The sequence below is a fragment of the Cardiocondyla obscurior genome, linkage group LG28, assembly GCF_019399895.1.
Source record: "Cardiocondyla obscurior isolate alpha-2009 linkage group LG28, Cobs3.1, whole genome shotgun sequence".
In the NCBI taxonomy this organism is placed as follows: domain Eukaryota; kingdom Metazoa; phylum Arthropoda; class Insecta; order Hymenoptera; family Formicidae; genus Cardiocondyla; species Cardiocondyla obscurior.
In genome coordinates, this window is record NC_091891.1 from 982,587 (window position 1) to 1,002,736 (window position 20,150).

A 20,150-nucleotide genomic window follows, 5' to 3' on the forward strand; every position below is an offset into this window, starting at 1 on the left:
TAATATATTCATATTCGATTTCTATATCCGTTTTTTTTATTTTATTTTATTTTTTTTTTATTTTATTTTTTTTTTTTTATCGGATATAATACTAAATATGATTTACATTATGGCCAATTTAAATTAATACTTGTTACATCTAATGCTATAATATCTACTTCAGCATTAAGAAAATCGCACAAGCTCGGTTTAGTTCTACCGAAATCTCCGTGCACGAATTCTTTCACATATGTCCCCGCTTGCGTCTTGACGTCGAGAACGAAAAACGAGTCGTTGCTCTCGACAGTAGTGTGTAATAACTTCAGTTCATGCGGTTTTACCCAACGTGCACGCATTTCGTAAATAATGCGCGTTCGTGGACTCAATGGCCTTCTATGTAATACTCTCACTGGCGTTTTTTGAATAATTTTCACATTTTTTAATTTATTTAGGTGTTCCAATTGCGATAAATTTTCACTTGCGTTTCGACAGACGCATAATGCCCGATAAAACTTCGTTTTAACGTTCTCACCTTCCTTGAGCTTTTTCAAATCAAACCTGCAAAAGTAAGTGTATATTCGGCATTATCTTTTTAACAATTTAAGTTATTCGTCAACGATTGTTCATAGTATTTAATTTTATCTTACGTCCTATAATTTTATTATTTTAAATAAATTTAGAAAACGTACCTCGTAAGAATTTTTAAGCTCGACGTTATTTGAACCTGCTTAGTAGATTGATTAATGCTTTCGGTTAGATGCGCTAAAATTTCAGTCGTGATATCAGTCATGTGAGGATTCAATAGTTCGACAGCAAATGGTCGACCATTATAAATGTTCCTAACATCGACGTCTTCTCTTCCCGATGATAAAAATTTTATCGCTGCGCGAACAAACATTTTATAGCGTATCAAAAAATAACATATACTATAAAATAACATAATCAAATAATCGAAACGTACATTCTGCTTTCACAATTTCTGCGATGGGATTACAAAGCAGGTCTTGCACCGAGGTCTCTACTTTTTTCTCACCGTTTATGAGCCATGGCGTTTGACTAAGTTTTCTGGAGAATTTGTTGTAACGTCCTGAAATTTTAAGACTATAAAAAAAACTCTTTTAACGCGTTGCAAAGATTATTTAGTAAACGCTCGAATAGTAATAGTACCTCCTATGAATAAACTGCTATGAGAACATAAAATATCGTCAACGTGAACGAACGTTTTTGGCGTAATTTGCGAAATTTTAATATGTTGCATGAGTTGCTCATCCGTCGTTTCAATCAGTAAATTGTCAACATTCTTCCTACTAAACTTATTATTATTACATTTTCTCTTCCTTTGCTTATAATTGGTTTCTTTATGTTCGTTCATTCTGTAAGTGAGAAAAAAAAAAAGTGGTTCTTAAAATAAATTTGTAAAAAGCCGGTTTGTTTCGTATTTAATAAGTTCCGGAAAAAATACTTACAATCCTGAAAATATTAATTCGTCATCGGCATATGCTAAAAAAATTTCAATAAGAAAGGGTGATGGTGTCGATAGATCAGCACGTTTGCCTGTAGCCTGTTCAAGTTGTGGAATTATAAAAGATTTCCAACTATCTTTGACATTTTGTAGTTTCATTTTAAAAGTATTTAAGACGTAATCATGCATGTCTATCTCCTTAGACATGTAAGCGTACAATATATGTTCTCTCAACTTCACAGATACAGGAATTATCAGTGCACAAGTGAACGTCTTGCAGTCATAATCTTTTTCCTTCACTTTTTCTACTATCTGCGTGCGGTTGAAAAAAAAATCGATTAAACATCGGGAATATAATACTAAATAAAACGCGCAGAATTAAATATATATTGTTAATACTTTACTTTTGTAACTACATTTTCTTGTGCCTTGTCTTGGAGAACTCCTAAGCACGCAATGCAAGGTGTTTTTTCTGTAAAATCTCCCTCATTCGCATAATTCAACTATAATATTAAATTGAAGTTATTAAATATTATAATTAAATTAATAATTCATCGAGAATTGATACCACGGTTTTTTTAAAATAAATTTACCTGTACAGCAAATTCGTAAGGTTTGCAATAATATTCTGCCGTGCGGCATCCAATAAAACGAAAGCAACATCTTAAACAACACCCTTGGGATTTAAGAAAGTGAAAAATCTTTCTTTCTTCCTCTGTTGCACCAGTGTTCATTTTGAATCAAAATTGTGTTTACTAACCTCAATAAGCCACATGTTGTCTACTACATAACCTGAAAAATATTTTCGTAAAAAAAAAAAATTAAATTAAAAAAAAAAATATATATATATATTAAAGTAAAAAAAAAGATAATAAATGACAAAAGTATTAAAAAAATATATATTTATTAAATTAATTTTCTATTTTATGCAAGTCATACAATTTATAAATGCATTATGCAAGTATCTTATATGTTCAGCATTAATTACAAATTAAATTCGGAAGCGCTATTAGGCACTTTTATTTATACATATATAAAAAATTCAAACTATTCGATGGCAGCATATTTAAAATTTTCAAACGCAATTCTGTTGGTAGGCACTCCAAACACGGACCCATCAGATTCGATGCCAATAATATATCTCTATGCAAAGGGTGTGCTAGCATATTTTTGAACCTGAAAGAGAAAGCAAGTCTTAAGATAATAATTGATGCACAACCGACATGACACATGACAGAACATTACCTGTGTGATAATTCCTTAACGTTCATATACCGAACGAACAAGTTACTCGTATATGGGTTCACATACTTCAATGTCTGTACAACCATACAGTAAACATTTCTGTTTCTTAAGGTATGCGACAATAAATTAACTACCAGCTTATCACCGTAAGGTATTACGATTAACTTTGATTTAAAATCAATTAAATGTATATTACGCAACGTCAAATATATTTCGTATATTCCCGTTTCTTGGGATTTCCAATTGGTGGGTATAGAAACTAATCGTGTATTTTTCTCCCTGTAAATAAATTAACAGAAATTAATAAGCGCCTACAACAAAAAAAAAAGACAACGTCAAAGTTTTACGTCGTATAAGTTGTGTAGTATATTACCATTTTGTTGGGTCAGTAGTAGACGTTACACTAAATCCACATTCTGCCAGTAAAACGAGCAGCAGAGCAACCAGATAATCGTGGTGTTTAGCCGTCACGTCTAATTGTTCCAGAATCGCTTTCAACGACAACGCTATCGTCGTAAATGTACTGTCTTCCGCTAATATCGGCTCCGATATATCGACTGTCCTATTCGTACGTCGCAAAATCTCCATTTTTCTAAGTAAGCAATTTTCTGCAACATGAGGATATTACAGAAAATTGAGAAAAGTAGATCCATCATATGCATTAGAACATACTGAGGAAATTAGATGCTTGTTGAGCTCGGGGGACCAGCTTGAAGCTGGATTTGTGGACTGTGCCTTACGGATCAAGACGAGATTGAGGTGATTTATGAACGCAGATTTCGCGAGATCAACGTAAAATGGCGCAGGTCGCGCGGGTAGAACGAACCGAACGTACAGATCCGCCATGGTCTCGACAGGTATATGTAATATATGTATGTGAGCTTTCGTAAAGGACAGAAAGGACTAGGAGGAGAGGAGAGAGGGAGGGATCGTCCAGAGTTTCGTGGATTCGCATTGTTAATTCGTAATGCCGTCCGAGCGAGCACCGACGTGGCGGCGGAGGATTATATGATGCACCAGCACGCGCGCGAGGCTCGAAACGTTACGCGAGCTTCCACGAGCAGCGTCTTGGTCCTAACCTAACTTCGTCCGTATCTGTCTTCGAAAGGAATCTCAGGTGGGGGTTCTCTCTCTTTTTTTTTTTTTTTTTCTCCTTTTCTCACCTCACGGCTGGTCGCGTAAATCGAGAACGCGAGGGTGACAGTCTTCGCTCGGCGGAGGATATCGTCCGGAAAAATATCCCCGCGACATGACCCTTTGCTTCCCCCGTTTACGCGTTCGGTTATCTTGCCGCTTATTCGCCGACGTTTAACGAAGTTTGACACGTGAAAACGCACGGGCGATGCATTACGTACATGGCATGAAGTCAGGATACCGTTAAGTACGATGCACCGATGGACCTTGTGCGTCGTGGCATCTTTCAACGATTAATATCGGTCGGTAATCACTTTCCACCTTTCTTTAATTTTATTTTAATACAACGCTGAGCGAATTTCTTAAAAATTACGATTACAACGGGGGTGTATTATAGTATTGCATTCGCGGAATGCCTTGTCGTTTGACAAGTTAACTTTGAAATCGCGATTTTTATAGCGTGGTCGATTTCTTTAGCGTTGTCGATTTCCTTAGCGTTTAGCACTTTAATTATGTCGTTTTCTTTTTTTTTTTTTTTTTATTTTTTTCCAGTACTGTATACGAAACATGATGTCCAACGGTGTTCAAAACCTGACCGAGCAGATTGAAGATAACTCAATGGGGAACAATGTCCACCACTCGTCCTTAGTGTCATCGTCGGCGCCGTCGGCAACGGCCTTGGACTCCACTCTAATGAACTGGTCGTCATACTTCCTAGCAGTTCGACCATGGTCGCTGAGCGCATCGCTGATGCCAACGTTCCTCGGTTCGATCCTCGCGTATCGGTCGACGGATAGTTTTAGTTGGATATCACTGATTCTGACTGTACTCGTGGTATTTTGTGTGCACGGTGCTGGTAACGTAGTGAACACCTATTTTGATTATGTGAAAGGTGTTGATAGCAGAAAGAGCGACGACAGAATATTGGTAGATCATTTGCTGTCCAAAGACAGATTAGTGACGCTGGGGGCACTCTTGTACGCGGTGGGCTGCTTAGGATTCGTCCTACTGGCGGCGATTTCACCTGCAAAGATGGAACATCTGGCCCTAGTGTACTTCGGGGGCCTGTCCTCCTCTTTCCTCTACACAGGAGGTATAGGATTCAAATATATCGCGCTAGGCGATGTACTTATCTTAGTCATATTCGGTCCAATCTCAGTTTTATTCGCGTTCATGGCGCAAACCGGCTACGTTGAGTTAGGAACAATTTATTATGCGATACCGCTCGCTTTAAACACCGAGGCTATTTTGCACAGTAACAACACGAGGGATATGGAGAGCGATAAGAAAGCGGGGATTGTGACTCTAGCAATCTATATAGGTCACACCGCGTCTCACTTTTTATATGCTTTTTTACTATTTGCACCATACATAAATCTAATAGCATGGGCGTTCAGCTATTCCATCTGGTTTTTACTGCCAGTGGTCACTCTGCCGACCGCCTTCAAAATAGAAAAGGAATTTCGCAATCCGCATAGAATTCAAAATGTGCCTAAACAGACAGCCAGATTAAATATGTTTCTAGGTATCTTGTATGTCGTTGCTTGTTGGCTCGTGAGCTCGCTTCCTTATCTGTAAATTCATTCATAGAGCTTTCGCATCGTCTTGAATTACACTTCTTGTATCCGACCAGCCGGTGACATTTTTCTCAATAAAATTTTATTCGAATTGCAATTGAAAATGCAACTCTGAACAAGCCAAAAAAATAAAACACAAAACCAATTTTTTTTTTTCTTTTTTAAATTAATTAATTATGTTGAATATTTTTGATTATGTCGTAATGTAATTCAGATGCGATTGTTTTGGTCATCTGCAAGGGAAATTCAAGGCACTCAAGTTTTGATGAAGCTGGACTTTAATTAATACATTTTTCGGTGTAACTTGTTAATTAAGAAACTTGAAAATTTTATCAAAAGATCTCGATCTCCACGAATGACGCAATCTTTCAAATTATATTTAGCACAATTGTAAAAAAAAAAAAAAAGAAAAAGAAAAACGTTACTCTTTTTCAAAGATATTTATGTTACATTCACCTCAAGTACAAATTTTATCCATATCAGTTTTAAAGTGGTTATCGTAAAGTAAAGCTTCCGCGATTTAATTGAATTATTTACATAGTGCGCTTGCATTACCACTTTTCGTTAAAAGATAAAAATATCACTCTCGCAGATGTCGAAACTTGAACAAAACGGAAGAATACAGCCCTTCGTTCATGTCTCTTTTCTTTTTTACTTACGAGTCAAGTAAATATTTTATATGAACCCCTTAAATTAAATTTCTTTAGAAAGACTTTTGCGTATTTATTTTATGTTATAGCTCTGTACGTTTACGAATACACATAAGTGTGTAGCACGTGTATTCCTTTGACTTGAAATTATTCTGTTGTAACATTTTATTTATATTATCACTTACGCGTGTAATGATTTTAACAGAGTGATGTTTCAAAGATCACATTGTCGTTATAACGCGTATGTCTGTATATCATATTTTCGGTAACATATTATATTCAATTTAATCGTTCTATTTTTATTAAATAAAACTTCTTCTTTACTAACAGATACTTCTATCATGGCGTAGCATACATAATCTTTAGACACTTTCATAGAACAGATATTGTAATGTCACCGTTTGTTTAAACGCTGTAAGAGACTTACGGCTGTAACATTTATTTCCTAAATAGAGGACTCGAATTAGGAATAAATCAAAAACATAGCGGAACCAAATGAAAATACATAGCTCGCTTTTACCTGGATTTATCTGATAATCGATTAACAATGAAATATTAAAAAAAAAATAAAATTAATACATAAATAAATGTGTTCTGTACGTAGCAAAATGAAACAAGTTTTGGTAATACAAGAGTTATTATAACATTAATTTAAAACAGGTTTTGAAATTTTATATGATTATACATGGTATAAAATTATTATACAGAAATTTTTTACGAGAGCAAAATATGTCAATTTGTATTATATTCTGTACATAATGTCACAAAACCTTGTATTATAACGACATTTGATCTCAGTTCATTGATGAATGTTATCAACATCTTTTGTTAGTTGCAAGCAATATCTTATATTAAATATCTCTTTTTGAAGACGCATAGCTTTCGATTTCTATATGTATATGTAACAGAAGTATTATATCGGAAGGAAGAGGGAGAGGAAGGAAAGAATATTCAATATAAATCAAAGAGAGGTATATTAATATATAAGAAGCAACGAAAATTTGTGCGACTAATTTAATAAACAATTTAATATATTTTCATGGCACTGATTCTTTCAGAATAATACATTATTTCTGAGGAAGTTTCTTTTTCTTGTCTTCTCTATGAGAATTTAACTGTGTTGTGAATGTACAATATCATGACAATACCTTTAAGAATATGGAAAGCGATGGTTTTGTTAAAAATATATATTTTCCAAATCATATAATTCTATGAATTACATATTGTATATACATATAAGATAATTATGTTACAAAAAAAAAAAAAAATAAATTAATGACTAGTTCTATTTTTGTGGTTCTGTGCATATAACTTAACATTTAAGATATTGTAGCAGCGATTTAATAGTACTCCTTTTGGTTATTTAAAAAATACATTTTCAATGTTACACAGTGAAATATATTTGACTGGAAAACATTATTTCGAGGTAAATCATCGCATGTCAGTATATAAACATAATGCATGTTGTATGTACATACATAATATAAAACGTAACAAAAGATATTAAAAATTTTTATAGTTAAACGAAAAGAGGAGAGAAACTTATGCTTCTTCTTTTGATAGATCCATCTCTTCGAGCAAGGCATTCTTCAGTTTGTCTTCCAGTAACGAGTTTTCCAATTGCTGCGCCTGCAGGCGAGTTTCTACCTCCATGGATACAGAGTGTATTTCCATAACGCGAGCCTTGGTGCTCTCGCAAAACTCTGCCAGTAAACCAAATTCATCATCCAACGCACTGTCGTCTGAATCGTTCTCCAATTTATCGTATTTTTTTCGTTTCCTCGCCGGTTCATTTAACGTGACATTCGAGTTTAATTCGTTCGTCATAAATTCTGTTAATATGGTAGATTTGAACCACCACGGTAAAGTCCGGAAGTGCTTAACGTGATTTTTGTTATAAACGACGATTTGATTCTCGTCTAGGAGGCGCACTTTCTCTTTGATAACATGTAACAGTATATGCACGAAGGATGATACTTGTAAACTGCCTGAGGTAAGAAAGAGATTGCTCAATATATCGCAAAATACAATATTGCAGTTCGAGTCGGATAGCACTTCTCTGCAATAATTCATAATGTGTCGTCGTAGATCTTGTATATCCGTTATCGGCCATGGTGCACTGAAACCGAGAAAATAAATGACATTAATGAGTGCCTAGAATACAGATTAAAATCAATAATAATGTCGATTACTTCTCACTTACTTCCATGGTGGTAGTATGAAACCGTTCATCGTGGTTTCCAGTTTTGCCCTGTATTCATCTCGTTTCCACACGTCGTCAAAATATTCGTAACTGCACGGCACGGTGTTGCTGCTTTTAAGGAACTTCTTTAACTCGGGAGCAAAATTCGTGTATAACATGGATTCTGGATCTAAGATTATGTCTATCAAGTGATTCACAGCCTCGTTGTGCAAGTCGATTATAAAATTTGGATCCTCCAATGCGTTAGTTAAATGTTCGTTAAACATGGAATCGCTCAGTATTCTGTAAATTATAAAAGCAAACCGAATATTATGACACGTTTCACTTTTTTACTGTCTTAAAATAATATTTTAATTAACATAAAGCATTTAAAAAAATATATAATCGGATAAGAATATAAATAGAAAAGTGATCTTACCTCAGCCACAATTCTTTGGACAGACAAATGTCGTATACGTTACGTAGATAATCCATTTCCAGCGGATTTTGCGGTGATTTATTTATCGTCAACCATAAAATAGTGCTTTGCGTCAAATTTAAAATAATTTTTGTCGATAAATTCTCTTCGTACATCATCGTATATTCGGATATGTAGCCAGATTCTAAGAAAGACTCTAAATTTGAAACTATACTATCGTTCTGATTTTCCAAGTCTCCGTTACCCAGGACGATAAAGGCGAGGGGTACGGGCATTAATTTGTGCCGCGATAATACTGTCCTCGTTAAACGTTTCGCAACAGATTTATAATTCTCAGAGGCATCGGCGATGAATAGAAGCGCGTCGGTGCCGACCAAGTGACGTTCGCTGATCAGGCCCTCGAAATGCCTTATGCAGACGTGCACGGTTTCGTAGGGATTTGGCCGATAAATCTTCACGATAGGATCCATCGTAAAATTCTCGGGGTACAAATATTCGTTCATTATTTTCTTGTGGTACCACAAGACCGGCTTGTTGGCCAAGTCCGGCCAGGAGATGACGAGCTTCCAATACACATTGGGCAGGGGATCAATGTCCAGCGATCGCACGTTCTCCTTGATGCCGGCGTACACGATAGCCTCGATTGGCGCGAGAATTTCCGTCGCGATGGGTGCAACGTCTTCCGATTCGCCCCGTCGTCTTCGCATATTCTGTATCACGACCTCCTGCCCTTTCGTGTAGAGCATCCGTGCGGTTTCCTCCACGGAATGCTTCTGCAGCCAAACCGGCGTGTCTTCCAGCGCTGCTCTCTGCCGCTTTGTTCTCGACACGTGCCGCTTCCAGACGTTAACATATTTTACAATCGCGCGGTTTTTGATCCGCTGTAACATCGCTTGTAATTTTCGCTGTCGGTCAATCTCCTCGATCAATGCCGAGTCGCACATCTCGTGCGTTACCTCGCCGATCATGTCCGTGAGAATTTTCCTGCTCAGCGTGTCGTACATTTCTATTCTCTCAATCTCCTGCCTGACAACCGCCGAACAGATCTCGCGAGTGACCTCCATGTGCAAGCCGTTGTAAATCTCCTCCGATTGCTCCTCAATTTGTTTCATCTTCCTCGCGCGCTCCAGTTTCTCGAGCCTCGCTTTCTCAGCCACGAGTGCTTCCTCTTGAACTTTTTGTTCCCTCTTGTGAACGACACTTCGTTCCTTCGTCGCCTTATCCGTATCATCTGCGAATGTCGATTGTTGAGTAGGCACTGGAACGGGAAAATGTTTATTAGCGAATGGCGAGGGAGCGAAGGGCGTGCTATTCCTCGTAAAGATATTTCCTTCGGCACCGGAGAATATACTCTTGTTTACGGCCATTACGAACGGTGGAACCGGCTCTGCATTACGTGATATTTCCGGCTTCGAAAACACGGATGGGCCACCCGCAAACGGATTATCATTAAGAGTATTGCTGCCGCCGAACGTCGCTGCTTGTTGTTTCTCGTTGCTCGCAGTATCTTTATCGTTAGAATATTTTTCAGAAGTCGTTACTTTTGTCGTTACGTTAGCTCGAGTTCCAAAGTTAGCTTTGTTCCCGAATGCATTAAATTCCTTCGGTTTGGATTGACTACACGTGTCCGTTTTGAAGACGCTCGAAGTGGCCGGCTCTGAAACTGGCTGATGCTTAAACGTGTCCGCTTCGTTGCTCGCGCTCGTCGGCTGCTTCCGAGTTTGCGAGCGGCTGTCCCTGGTGATTTTATCCCGGATCGAAGTCAGCTTCGGTATCCTCTTCGTCTCCTTTTCTTCCACGAATTCGTACGGATCGTTTCGCCCCGCGGAGAAAGCGTCGACGGTTTGATCCGCGGCGTTGACAGACTCCGGCATCAGGTAGCCGTGCGCGTCGAAACTGTTATGCGGCTTATGATTTTTGTAAGTCTTCTCCGGCATTTTTCTACCGGCGATGCACTGTCCGATACTAAAATTCAAGTTGATCCTCTTGGACTCTATCAAGTTGCAAGCTCTTCTTTGCGCGATGTTACCCGCAGGCATGCTAAAACTCTGACGATTCAGGAGGATGTACAGCTCGTCGTTCGACAAGTTCAATCCGGTTTGTACAGAGAAATGTATAGCTTCGTTTTCGTCCTCGAAGCCAAGAATATCCATTAACTCGTACAACGGAAATGCGGTCGAAGTACTTCTACAGTACGCCTTCACCATTATCGAAAGAGCTTTCAATCTGATTTGGTTGAAGTACCTTAAAAGAATGCAGGCGTTCAAATAAGTCGTCTCCCGAACGAGCTTAAAAAATTTGTAGTAATTATTCGACTCCAATGAGAAGTATACTTTTACCGCGAACTGGATTTCCGGTGACTTTTGCACGGACTTCGGCAGCTGTTGCAAATCGTACATGAAGTTACCGTTGTTTAAATTCAGCAGGACGACGTACGCTCTAAATTCCGGTTCGTTTTCGCAGGTGACGCCCATTATTCTTAAGTCATGATACATATACTTAAGCGTTTGCAAACATTTTGTCAGGTTCTCCGAATTGATTTTCTTGTCAAATACAGACGCATCCTCCGCGCAGAGTCTCTCCGAGCATACTATGTGGAATCTAGCACACTGCTCGATCAACTCAACGCTTTCCTCGCAGCACAGCTCCTGTTGCGTAATATCCTTTCTGATACCCCTCGTCCTATCCCAGAGGAAGTGATACCATTCGGCCAGATTTGTATTTTCTTGCTCGCAGAGATCCATCAATTCGTGAAGCAAGTAGCTCATGGTCATCTTCAAAGATTTCACCGGCCTTAATTCGTGAGGCATCGGCTCCTCCTGATCTGCGGAGGACCTCGAGTATTGCTTCACGGCAGTCGCGTGATTTATCCTGTACTCGTTTCCCTCCAGCAGCTCGTACGACGAGACTTGTCTTTGCGATTCACGCATCAGACGTTCCTTCTCCGGGCACATATCTGGACAAGTGCCGTTCGTTACTTTGACCGACGCGAGTGAGGCTGGCTTGATTCGCTTTAATCTCATAAGACGATCCCGTGCCTCTAATATTTTGTACTTGTCTTCAACCGTGAGAGCAGCTTGACGTATTATATTCTGCAATTCTTCCATGGACGAGTGTGGCAAAGCCTTAGCGGCCTGGCTGTCCGTTTCATGCTTCTCATTTTTTGCAACAGCTTTGTCGTGTGTTAAAATCGATTTTACTATCAATGGTTTGGGCTTTAACTGATGTAATGTGCTTACATCGGGTAATTCGGTTCCTTTAGAATGTAAATTATATTCCTCAGATGATGCCATAGCTTCCAATTCCGATTTTATCTCGTCGTCAGATGATTTAAGTAGATTGGTCACTGTTGTCCTTTGTAAATCTTTCTTTTTAATCGTTGCTTTTGCCGCTGGTTCCAGCTTTGTCCATTCTACTTGAAACTTTTCACCCTTGTAATTATTGCTGGTGTAATAAGCGGCATTTGCCTCTGTCTTTGTTGTATAAGCTACTGTAATTATGTGCCTCTTTGGGCGTATAGTCAGCTTCACGATATTTCCATACCTTGCAAAATATTCCTTTGCTGATGTTTTAGTCAGCAGAGCTTTAGGTACATTGGAGCACGTTATCGAATTATCCAAATTGACTTTGACAGTACGTGTCCTGGTATTCTTTTTCAACAGTTTGTACGCCCCCGTATCCTTAAGAGCATTGGCGAACACGTTGATTGTAGGATTGTACGCGTTTCTAGTAATTTTCGGCTTATACTTGTTAAGTTTAGTATGAATTAATGGACGATTCTGATCGTATCTCGATACTATTGTAGGCGCTGCAAAAGTGAACAGTTGTGCTGAATCATTTTTCTTATTGCAGGAAACAAAGACATGGTCCGATTCAACGCCGAAATTAACGATCCTTGGAAGATCCGACACAGCGCTCGGTTTCGAGAACACGAAGGAGTCCGAGGCTGCGTCCTCTCTCATCATATCGGTGTCCATCTCGTCCATCTCTCCCGTACAATTAAGCGTTTGTCTCAATCCTACGAATTACACATACATGTCAGTAAAAAATTGCATCAAAAAGATACAAGAAAAAAAAGAAAAGAACAACGTAGATACCGTACAAATGTATTCGACGACTTCACGTGCTTTAAAATGAAATCTCATTGAAACCGTGACAAGCCGCGTCTCGTCCAATATATTAACAAACGTCAGCCTACCAGTCTGTCCGGGATCAACGGGGGCCGCTGTCGCGAGGATAAACAATCTCCTAACAAATTTCTCTCTCTCTCTCTCCACGTCTCGGCCCACGTTTACGCGCGCATTCAAAACGCTAACCTGCTTTACGGGAACGAAAATGCCGAAGGACCTTCCGCGATGGGTTCGGGAACGCCTTCGGCGCCCGTCGCGTACGACGTACCGCCGACGGGTTGGCAACGGGGCGGAGGGCGACGGGGCGGAGAAAGCGGAGCGAACGAGCAGCGCCGCGCCCGGTACCGCTCCCTCACGGAGTTTGAATTCCGTAACGGTTCTCGCGGTGAGTACGCGACAGTACGCGAGGCGAGGAGTCTCGAGGTGCGCGCTCCCACTCCTCTGTTTCCCCGGAGGCGGAGGCGCCGATCGGCCACCGTGGGTGTGCTCGGTGTTCACGGACGGAAGCCCCGCGCGCGCCCGGACCGGACGACGACGAGGACGACGGCGGCGGCGCGCGCGCGCGCGCGCGCGTCCTGACGTAACGCAGCTCCGATTTTTGCGCGCGTAGGCAGAGCAGCCGCGCTGATTAGCATCCACCGCGGGCGGATGACTTCGCCTAGTTACCCGCCCACTCTAACGTCCCCGTGTTTACTGCGCGACCGCGCTATATCGCGCTAATTGAACGCTCCTATTTGCATTAACGTCGCGCTGATGACAGATCCACCTGATCGGTATCTGCTACTGCGCCGTACACCCGCAACTGGATCACGATGGAGGACGCGAACGAGGTTCTGATGTGCGCGTGTGAATTTATAAAAGGTAATCCGCCCTGGACTGAAATCTATTTTTGATGACGCGCGGAGTAACGCACTCCCTTTGATTAATTCAGCCTGGGTTGTGGCACTTCGTTAGAGGCACCTAGTAACGCTTCTATATCGGAACATCTGCGAGGTCTTTACTGCGGAAAAAAAAACGCAGTTTTAATTAAAATTAATGACATATAAATCTATGATACTTTTGTGACGTTCGGGTATCTCGAAGGCTTACTTTCGGATAATATTTGTTACTGTTAACGCAGCTCTGTAATTATAACTGCTATTTATGTTTTTCTTGATTTAAGTTTTTCTCGATTATCTTTAACAGCTGACCAAGCCTGCCGGAATAAAAAAAAAAAAAAAAAAAAGAATAAAGTTTTTTTCGCATTCGACGTAAGGAGAAAAAAAATTAATTTGCTTCTTTTTTTCAGATCGTTTGTATTTTGTAACATTCAGGACACCAATAAAACCAAAAAGTACTCCAAACACACACTACTTCAGTATTGACAACGAGTTGATATACGAGAATTTTTACTCTGACTTTGGTCCTTTAAATTTGGCGATGTTGTATAGATACTGCCAAAAAGTTAATAAGAAGTTAAAAGGCATCGCGCTCAGTAAAAAGAAACTAGTGCATTATACAACAATGGATGCAGAGAGAAGAGTCAACGCTGCGTTTCTCATAGGAAGTTATGCGGTAATAGCAAATTTTTTTTTTCTTATAATTTTATTAATTTTTAAATTACGATTTGTAAATGCAAATTTTCCAGAAAAAAAAAATCTGTTGCTTATTGATGCATGAAAATACAAATTGTATTTTCAGATATTATATTGCAAGCGTACGGCACAAGAAGCTTACGATTGTTTGACAAAAAATCCAAATAATCCATCGTTTATCATGTTTCGCGACGCTTCGGTTGGACCACCATGTTATCAAATATCGTTAAGGGACTGTTTAAGTGCTATATATAAGTGCCATCGTCTTGGTTTTTTCAATTTCGAAGATTTCTGTGTTAAAGAATATGAACACTTTGAGAGAGTTGAGAATGGCGATTTAAATTGGATAGTACCTGGAAAGTTTATTGCTTTCTGTGGCCCACATGCAAAATCTAAAATGGAAGATGGTGCGTAACTTCCATTTTAATTATATTCGTCGTGGTGTAGAAAGTTGTGTGCATGGAAAAGAATGCATTAGTGAGAAGAAATCTGGCGAGCAAGCAAATTCATGGGGTGAATGTTTACGAGCACAAAAGCAAAGGAATATATGCGAAAATATGAGCGAAGTTTGAAGAATATATGAGAGTAAAAGCAACATTTTTAAGGAACATGAGAAAAATTTATTTGTACATTTAAGTTTTAGTTTTCATTAATTATTTAATCATGATTGTGTAATTAGATAAGACGTTAATTCCTTTTTTTTTTCAGGCTATCCACTTCACGGACCAGAATGGTATTTTACGTATTTTAGCCGTAATAATGTAACGACAATTATACGGCTTAATAAAAAGGTCTACGATGCGTCGAGCTTTACCGATGCCGGCTTTATTCATAAAGATTTGTTTTTTATGGATGGCTCGACGCCGACAGATGCGATAATGCATCAGTTTCTTAAAATAGCAGAAAATGCAAGTGGCGCGGTTGCTGTACATTGTAAAGCAGGTCTTGGAAGAACGGGTTCTCTTATAGGTTGCTATATAATGAAGCATTATCATTTGACAGCTCATGAAACGATCGCCTGGATAAGGATATGTAGGCCAGGATCCGTAATTGGACATCAGCAGCAATGGCTGGAAAGGTTGATACATATACATGTGGTGTTTTTTTTTTTTTTTTTTTTCCTTCCGATATATCTAATAGCTAAAAATTAAATCTTTATGTTTTTTTTAGAAAGGAAGCATATCTCCGATCGTTGCTAAAAGAGCCGTTGCAATCTGAAAATGGAAATCCAGTACATGAGTACGGGATATACTCGATAATTGGCAGACCCAGAGGGGCTTCTTTCCAAGGGGATGTAAAGAATTTGATGGAGGATAATGTATCGGGTATAATGCATCGTGTGGATGAAATAAAATTGGACGATACTGGACCAGTGGCCGGAGTTAGCTCTACGGCTAGATATAATACGTTGACTCAAGGCGATAAATTATGCAGAATTAAAGCCAGAAGAAGAGGTATATCGACAGCCCAAACTTCCGTTAATACAAGTACAGGGACATCTACCGTCGTGCAGTAAGTAAAAAATATATTTTTCGTACTGAATATTTATGTGATATTTGAGTTTTTTTTACGTATTAAAATTAATATGCATATTATGTTGTAGCCCATACTTGGGATCTCTGTTACAAACAAGAAGTCAAAAAGGAGCTATTACTACCTTAGTGGGAAATAAAGAAAGAGATCCCACCAAAAGACTGTTATCGCGATCTACGGCAACGACAGTCGTGAAAAGGTTAAACAATTATTCATTAATTTATTTCTTTTTCTATACGTTACTCTATTCTTTTTCGAAGTATTTTTTTATACCTTTTTTTTCCATGATACTATCGAATTGTATTCTTATTTGTCTATATCTTTCTAATCTACGCTTGCACTCTTACATTAACACATGCTTTTAATATGTAAGAAATTAAATTAAATATTATTACTTTGCACGTATATCTGAAAAAAAAGGGTTTCTTTATCTTAATTGGAAATTGTAGAAACAGTTGGTTGGTCAACAGTAGCTGTGATCCATCTTCCTGCCGTATTAGGTCTAAACCGGCAACACAGAGCCATAACATCAACAACAATACAACTACTACCAATCCTGTTACATCTTTAACCGTATCAAAACCAGTGAGAAGGGTGAAACGTACCTCCTGCATGGCTGCACAGGCCCACGCTACAAACTCGTCTGCCAATCATTCAGTACCGCAACCGCAACAGCGCATGAATATGATCCTCAGGTCGGCAGACCGAGTTACTCGCTATTCGCTCAGGCAGTAAGTCAATAACTGTCTTTGATTTTTTTTTTTTTTTTTAATTTGGGCCTAAATTTATGATTCTGCAGTTTTTTTTTCATCCTTGCTTGTTTGATGTGCAAAAAAAACAAGACTTTTATAATATTCTTTTTTCTCCATTCCCAAATTTTTATTGCTTCAGAATTTTTTTAGCTTTGCTTTGTTGTCATCATGCAAGTATACTTTCCGTACTCACGACTTATCTACTTATATTTTTATCTTTTATATTTTTCACCATTTACTACCACAGTTATACAAAGATTTCTTAAGTTTTTTAGATTTATATCTATTAACAGATAAACGTACGAGTATTCTCAAAATAATTTATAACGCTTTGTTATACATATAAACTTACAAACATTTTCTATCACTCTTTATTCAATTTTAAATCTTCTCTCTTATTTATTTTTAAAAGAGAAAATAATTAAAAAAATTAATTAATTACGATTACATAATCGTTTTGTATTATTGATTTGAATAGTTGGTTTATATTGCATGCAGCATGACTCTTAAGTTTAATTTCTTTTCATTAGCATGTATTACATACAAATCTTATATAGGCCTGGGCAAATAACAATTAAATAGGGAAGTATCACACAGGTTGAAGTTTGTATTATTATATAGTCCAGGCCTCGTAATATTACATTTAGTGCTTATGCAATGAAATCAATAGCACCAAAGGTGGCTAACAAACCGACCCCATTTATTTCTGTGACTTGCAGTGCGCGCACAACAAAAAGTTATAAAAGTGCATTTATCAGATGACTAACCGATATTCCCAGTGGCGTTGGGGAGGACTGTCAGGTAACTGGAGCATCTCACCAGCGCCGAAGATCTCATCGCTTAAATCCCATCATACAATAAAAAGCACTTCATTCTGATCTTCAATCCTTCAACTCAAGCAAGTTTTGCCCAGGCTTTTATATCATAAATCAACGAAGATCAAACTATATCTCGACAAAATCATCAACACTGCATTATTGATTAATATGGTTTTGTCATATCTGCATTATGGGATATGCATTTGTCGCAGTGGTATTTAATATATAGCTTACACGGCTTTTAATTGTTCTTCCATATATCAAAGTATTGCGATGAGTTAGATGTCTGCAAAAAATTAATTTAAAAAAAGAAAGTCAGATTTCTGTTGATATCATCTTCACTTTAACTTTCTGCTGGTCAGAATAAGCACATTTGTAGATATATATATATATATTTCTTTTTTCTTTTTTTTTTTCAAAATTATTTCGATTAATAATTTCTGTTTTCAATAATTTTTTCAATGTTGCTAAAATATTAATTTTATGTTCGCGTGTTTTTTTCTTTTTTTTTTTTTGCGAAATTTAGTGTTAACATGTAATTTGCAGTAACGCAAAAATACACTCCTTTGATTTTATTTAATTTTATGAAAATATTAAATGTTATATGAATATTTAATGGTTGTATATCATCATTATTTTAATGAAATAAGATGTTCTATTATATCTTATCTCATTATATTTCCATTATGGTTGTAATTAATGTAATTAAGGCTCTTGTCATTGTTAAAGATCTAAAAAGATCAAATTTAATATAGTATATGATCACGAAAGGAGTGTAATTCCTCGCCTATGGCTTCAAAATTAAATTTATTACACTTTTTATCGTATTAAACTACTATAAACATTTTTATATAATACATATAATTTTCTATTGTTATGAAAAAATTATTGTGGACCGGAATTAGCTCGTTAGCAAGAAATAAAATTTATTTTGCATTATCGTGATATCGGTAATGTAGTGTGTTAGAAAAGCATTTTGCCGTAACTCGATTAGTTTAAAGCAAATATCGACAGGCTCGGAACACTGTAATTATGGCACTTGTTGAATATTTCCTTTTGTTGCTTTGAATTTGAACAGACAAATGAATAATGGTATATATTATATGTGCAGTTTGTATATGATTAATGCAACTTATTTTACCAGCGATGTTATTTAATATAATTTTCCATAAAATATAGATCTGTTCATTAAATTGTAGATCTGTTGAAAAATTTGAACATATTAATTTATGTATATATATATCTTTTATTTAATTGAAACAAATGTAGATTTTACAATTACGCTATGCGACTTTTTACTATCTTATTCTTTCTTTCTTTCTTTCTTTTTTTTTTGTACTATGTATGTACGTTGATAATTTTAGCAACGTATAAAGAGAGAATTTCAATATGTAGGAAATATTATTTATCTTCAGGTCTTTTTGCAAACATATCGTGAATACATTTTAATTTATATAAATATTTCCATTACGATTATTTTAGTGCAACACATATCAAAAAATGTGATGAAACTATAATAATTATTATTATATATAAATATATATATTAAAAACTTTTATGTATTAAAAAAGAAAAAAAGAGGGATTAAAGTTTTAATAATATTTTACACAAAAAAAAAAAAATCAAATAACATCTTCGATGAAAGAAGGTGTTTCATCATATGATACAAATTGGCCTGAAGATAAGATGAAGTGATATTCGATGTCCTGATATAGAACACCGTGTAAATTGTATATAAAAATGTAAGTTGACTATGAAATTTTTGGAATACCTTTAAGTACAAGATTAAAATTAAGCTGTTATTCTTACGAGTACCCTAAAAACAAGTTAAATAGCGATTAAAGGTGATCTGTATTTGTAGAAATGGCTCACAGATTATACATTAATTGTTCATTAAATATAGATATTAATAATTTATTAAAATTTAATAAACAATACTTCGCTTTATTACTTATATCTCGCATCTAACATTTGACGTTTATCTTGCTTGGAACAAAAATTAATTCATAATATTAATATATTTTTAATTTTTGTATCTTCGATTATTTGAGACAACTGATGAAACTAAAATTGTTTTATATGTAAAATTAACAAAATAGGCAACAAGAAGAAGTTTTCAATTTAAAATATCAATAATAATTAATACAGATGGTAATCGTAAGAGTAACTATAATTGTTGTCTATAGATAGTGTGTCGCGCTGTATCTAAAATTATTACGATAAGAATTATTATTTTTTATGAAGTTGATATATAGAATTAAAAATATAGACATGTCAATAGTAGCTTTAGTACAAGGCTCTTAATTAAATATACACATACAAATGCTTTTACACATATGTATGTAGTTTATATAGTAGATTATATAAATTAGCTGCGTATTCATTTATACAATGAATATGGAAGTCATAGCTTTTTTGCTAATTATAGTGTTTAAGAACACATTGTTATTAAAATGTGATGTTTAGGAAAATAAAGTCCCCTCGCCATTAGGTTGCAAGAAATTTGTAGAAAACAATTATTTATTTTCGAATAAATGCACTGTATAAATTATATAATTACGGGATGTCTGGAAAATTTAAATGTTGGTCTAGGAATTGTGAATTATGTATATTTCTTTATGATATATCGTTCAACTGTAATGTTACATTGCAACGAAATCATTCTTATATGTATA

At 36.7% G+C, this 20,150-nt stretch overlaps 5 protein-coding genes across 10 annotated transcripts; 2 read left to right on the top strand and 3 right to left on the bottom strand.

Annotated features, from left to right (window-relative positions):
* Positions 1–30: 30 nt before the first annotated feature.
* On the bottom strand, positions 31–2,228 carry Pus10 (Pseudouridine synthase 10). The gene is made up of 7 exons (XM_070673411.1): positions 2,035–2,228; positions 1,846–1,944; positions 1,446–1,753; positions 1,147–1,352; positions 941–1,066; positions 669–861; positions 31–537 (listed from the first exon to the last, which is right to left on the bottom strand). The coding sequence occupies exons 1-7, from the start codon at positions 2,173–2,175 to the stop codon at positions 108–110; spliced, it is 1,503 nt and encodes a 500-aa protein (XP_070529512.1). The 5' UTR covers positions 2,176–2,228; the 3' UTR covers positions 31–107.
* A 100-nt stretch (positions 2,229–2,328) lies between these two features.
* Positions 2,329–3,958, bottom strand: LOC139112427 (uncharacterized). Of its 3 annotated transcripts, none has more exons than XM_070673435.1 (4): positions 3,850–3,958; positions 3,060–3,294; positions 2,687–2,965; positions 2,329–2,617 (listed from the first exon to the last, which is right to left on the bottom strand). In XM_070673435.1, the coding sequence occupies exons 2-4, from the start codon at positions 3,272–3,274 to the stop codon at positions 2,461–2,463; spliced, it is 651 nt and encodes a 216-aa protein (XP_070529536.1). In that variant the 5' UTR covers positions 3,275–3,294; positions 3,850–3,958; the 3' UTR covers positions 2,329–2,460. The 3 variants fall into 3 exon arrangements, with proteins under 3 accessions (XP_070529536.1, XP_070529534.1, XP_070529533.1); XM_070673433.1 differs by lacking the exon at positions 3,850–3,958 and adding an exon at positions 3,359–3,487; XM_070673432.1 differs by lacking the exon at positions 3,850–3,958 and having other exon boundaries at positions 3,060–3,454.
* On the top strand, positions 3,644–5,816 carry Heix (UbiA prenyltransferase domain-containing heix). Of its 2 annotated transcripts, none has more exons than XM_070673424.1 (2): positions 3,644–3,803; positions 4,373–5,816. In XM_070673424.1, the coding sequence occupies exon 2, from the start codon at positions 4,388–4,390 to the stop codon at positions 5,396–5,398; it is 1,011 nt and encodes a 336-aa protein (XP_070529525.1). In that variant the 5' UTR covers positions 3,644–3,803; positions 4,373–4,387; the 3' UTR covers positions 5,399–5,816. The 2 variants fall into 2 exon arrangements, with proteins under 2 accessions (XP_070529525.1, XP_070529524.1); XM_070673423.1 differs by lacking the exon at positions 3,644–3,803 and adding an exon at positions 3,985–4,122.
* Positions 5,817–7,047: 1,231 nt separating this feature from the next.
* Xmas (RRM_XMAS2 and SAC3_GANP domain-containing protein xmas) lies at positions 7,048–12,987 on the bottom strand. Of its 2 annotated transcripts, none has more exons than XM_070673399.1 (4): positions 12,771–12,987; positions 8,669–12,686; positions 8,251–8,532; positions 7,048–8,166 (listed from the first exon to the last, which is right to left on the bottom strand). In XM_070673399.1, the coding sequence occupies exons 2-4, from the start codon at positions 12,652–12,654 to the stop codon at positions 7,590–7,592; spliced, it is 4,845 nt and encodes a 1,614-aa protein (XP_070529500.1). In that variant the 5' UTR covers positions 12,655–12,686; positions 12,771–12,987; the 3' UTR covers positions 7,048–7,589. The 2 variants fall into 2 exon arrangements, with proteins under 2 accessions (XP_070529500.1, XP_070529499.1); XM_070673398.1 differs by having other exon boundaries at positions 12,766–12,987.
* A 212-nt stretch (positions 12,988–13,199) lies between these two features.
* On the top strand, positions 13,200–19,105 carry Cdc14 (cell division cycle protein 14). 2 transcript variants are annotated; one of them, XM_070673409.1, is made up of 8 exons: positions 13,200–13,659; positions 14,087–14,352; positions 14,479–14,779; positions 15,081–15,450; positions 15,543–15,884; positions 15,976–16,104; positions 16,406–16,636; positions 17,377–19,105. In XM_070673409.1, exons 1-8 carry the CDS (start codon positions 13,611–13,613, stop codon positions 17,417–17,419), a joined length of 1,731 nt encoding a protein of 576 aa, XP_070529510.1. In that variant the 5' UTR covers positions 13,200–13,610; the 3' UTR covers positions 17,420–19,105. The 2 variants fall into 2 exon arrangements, with proteins under 2 accessions (XP_070529510.1, XP_070529509.1); XM_070673408.1 differs by having other exon boundaries at positions 13,205–13,659; positions 16,355–16,636.
* Positions 19,106–20,150: the final 1,045 nt, after the last annotated feature.

Bases quoted from the DNA above. Each gene is read 5' to 3' on its own strand.
- Pus10 (XM_070673411.1), bottom strand. From the start codon at position 2,175: ATGAACACTGGTGCAACAGAGGAAGAAAGAAAGATTTTTCACTTTCTT. The intron at 1,353-1,445 runs GTAAGTATTTTT...TCTCACTTACAG, and splicing joins GAATTAATATTTTCAGGATT to AATGAACGAACATAAAGAAA. The intron at 1,067-1,146 runs GTACTATTACTA...TTAAAATTTCAG, and splicing joins TAGCAGTTTATTCATAGGAG to GACGTTACAACAAATTCTCC.
- LOC139112427 (XM_070673435.1), bottom strand. From the start codon at position 3,274: ATGGAGATTTTGCGACGTACGAATAGGACAGTCGATATATCGGAGCCG. The intron at 2,966-3,059 runs GTAATATACTAC...ATTTATTTACAG, and splicing joins ACTACTGACCCAACAAAATG to GGAGAAAAATACACGATTAG. The intron at 2,618-2,686 runs GTAATGTTCTGT...TTTCTCTTTCAG, and splicing joins GTTAAGGAATTATCACACAG to GTTCAAAAATATGCTAGCAC.
- Heix (XM_070673423.1), top strand. From the start codon at position 4,081: ATGGACCTTGTGCGTCGTGGCATCTTTCAACGATTAATATCG. The intron at 4,123-4,372 runs GTCGGTAATCAC...ATTTTTTTCCAG, and splicing joins TCTTTCAACGATTAATATCG to TACTGTATACGAAACATGAT.
- Xmas (XM_070673399.1), bottom strand. From the start codon at position 12,654: ATGGACGAGATGGACACCGATATGATGAGAGAGGACGCAGCCTCGGAC. The intron at 8,533-8,668 runs GTAAGATCACTT...TATAATTTACAG, and splicing joins TCCAAAGAATTGTGGCTGAG to AATACTGAGCGATTCCATGT. The intron at 8,167-8,250 runs GTAAGTGAGAAG...TCTCGGTTTCAG, and splicing joins TTCATACTACCACCATGGAA to TGCACCATGGCCGATAACGG.
- Cdc14 (XM_070673408.1), top strand. From the start codon at position 13,611: ATGGAGGACGCGAACGAGGTTCTGATGTGCGCGTGTGAATTTATAAAA. The intron at 13,660-14,086 runs GTAATCCGCCCT...TCTTTTTTTCAG, and splicing joins CGCGTGTGAATTTATAAAAG to ATCGTTTGTATTTTGTAACA. The intron at 15,885-15,975 runs GTAAGTAAAAAA...ATTATGTTGTAG, and splicing joins GGGACATCTACCGTCGTGCA to CCCATACTTGGGATCTCTGT.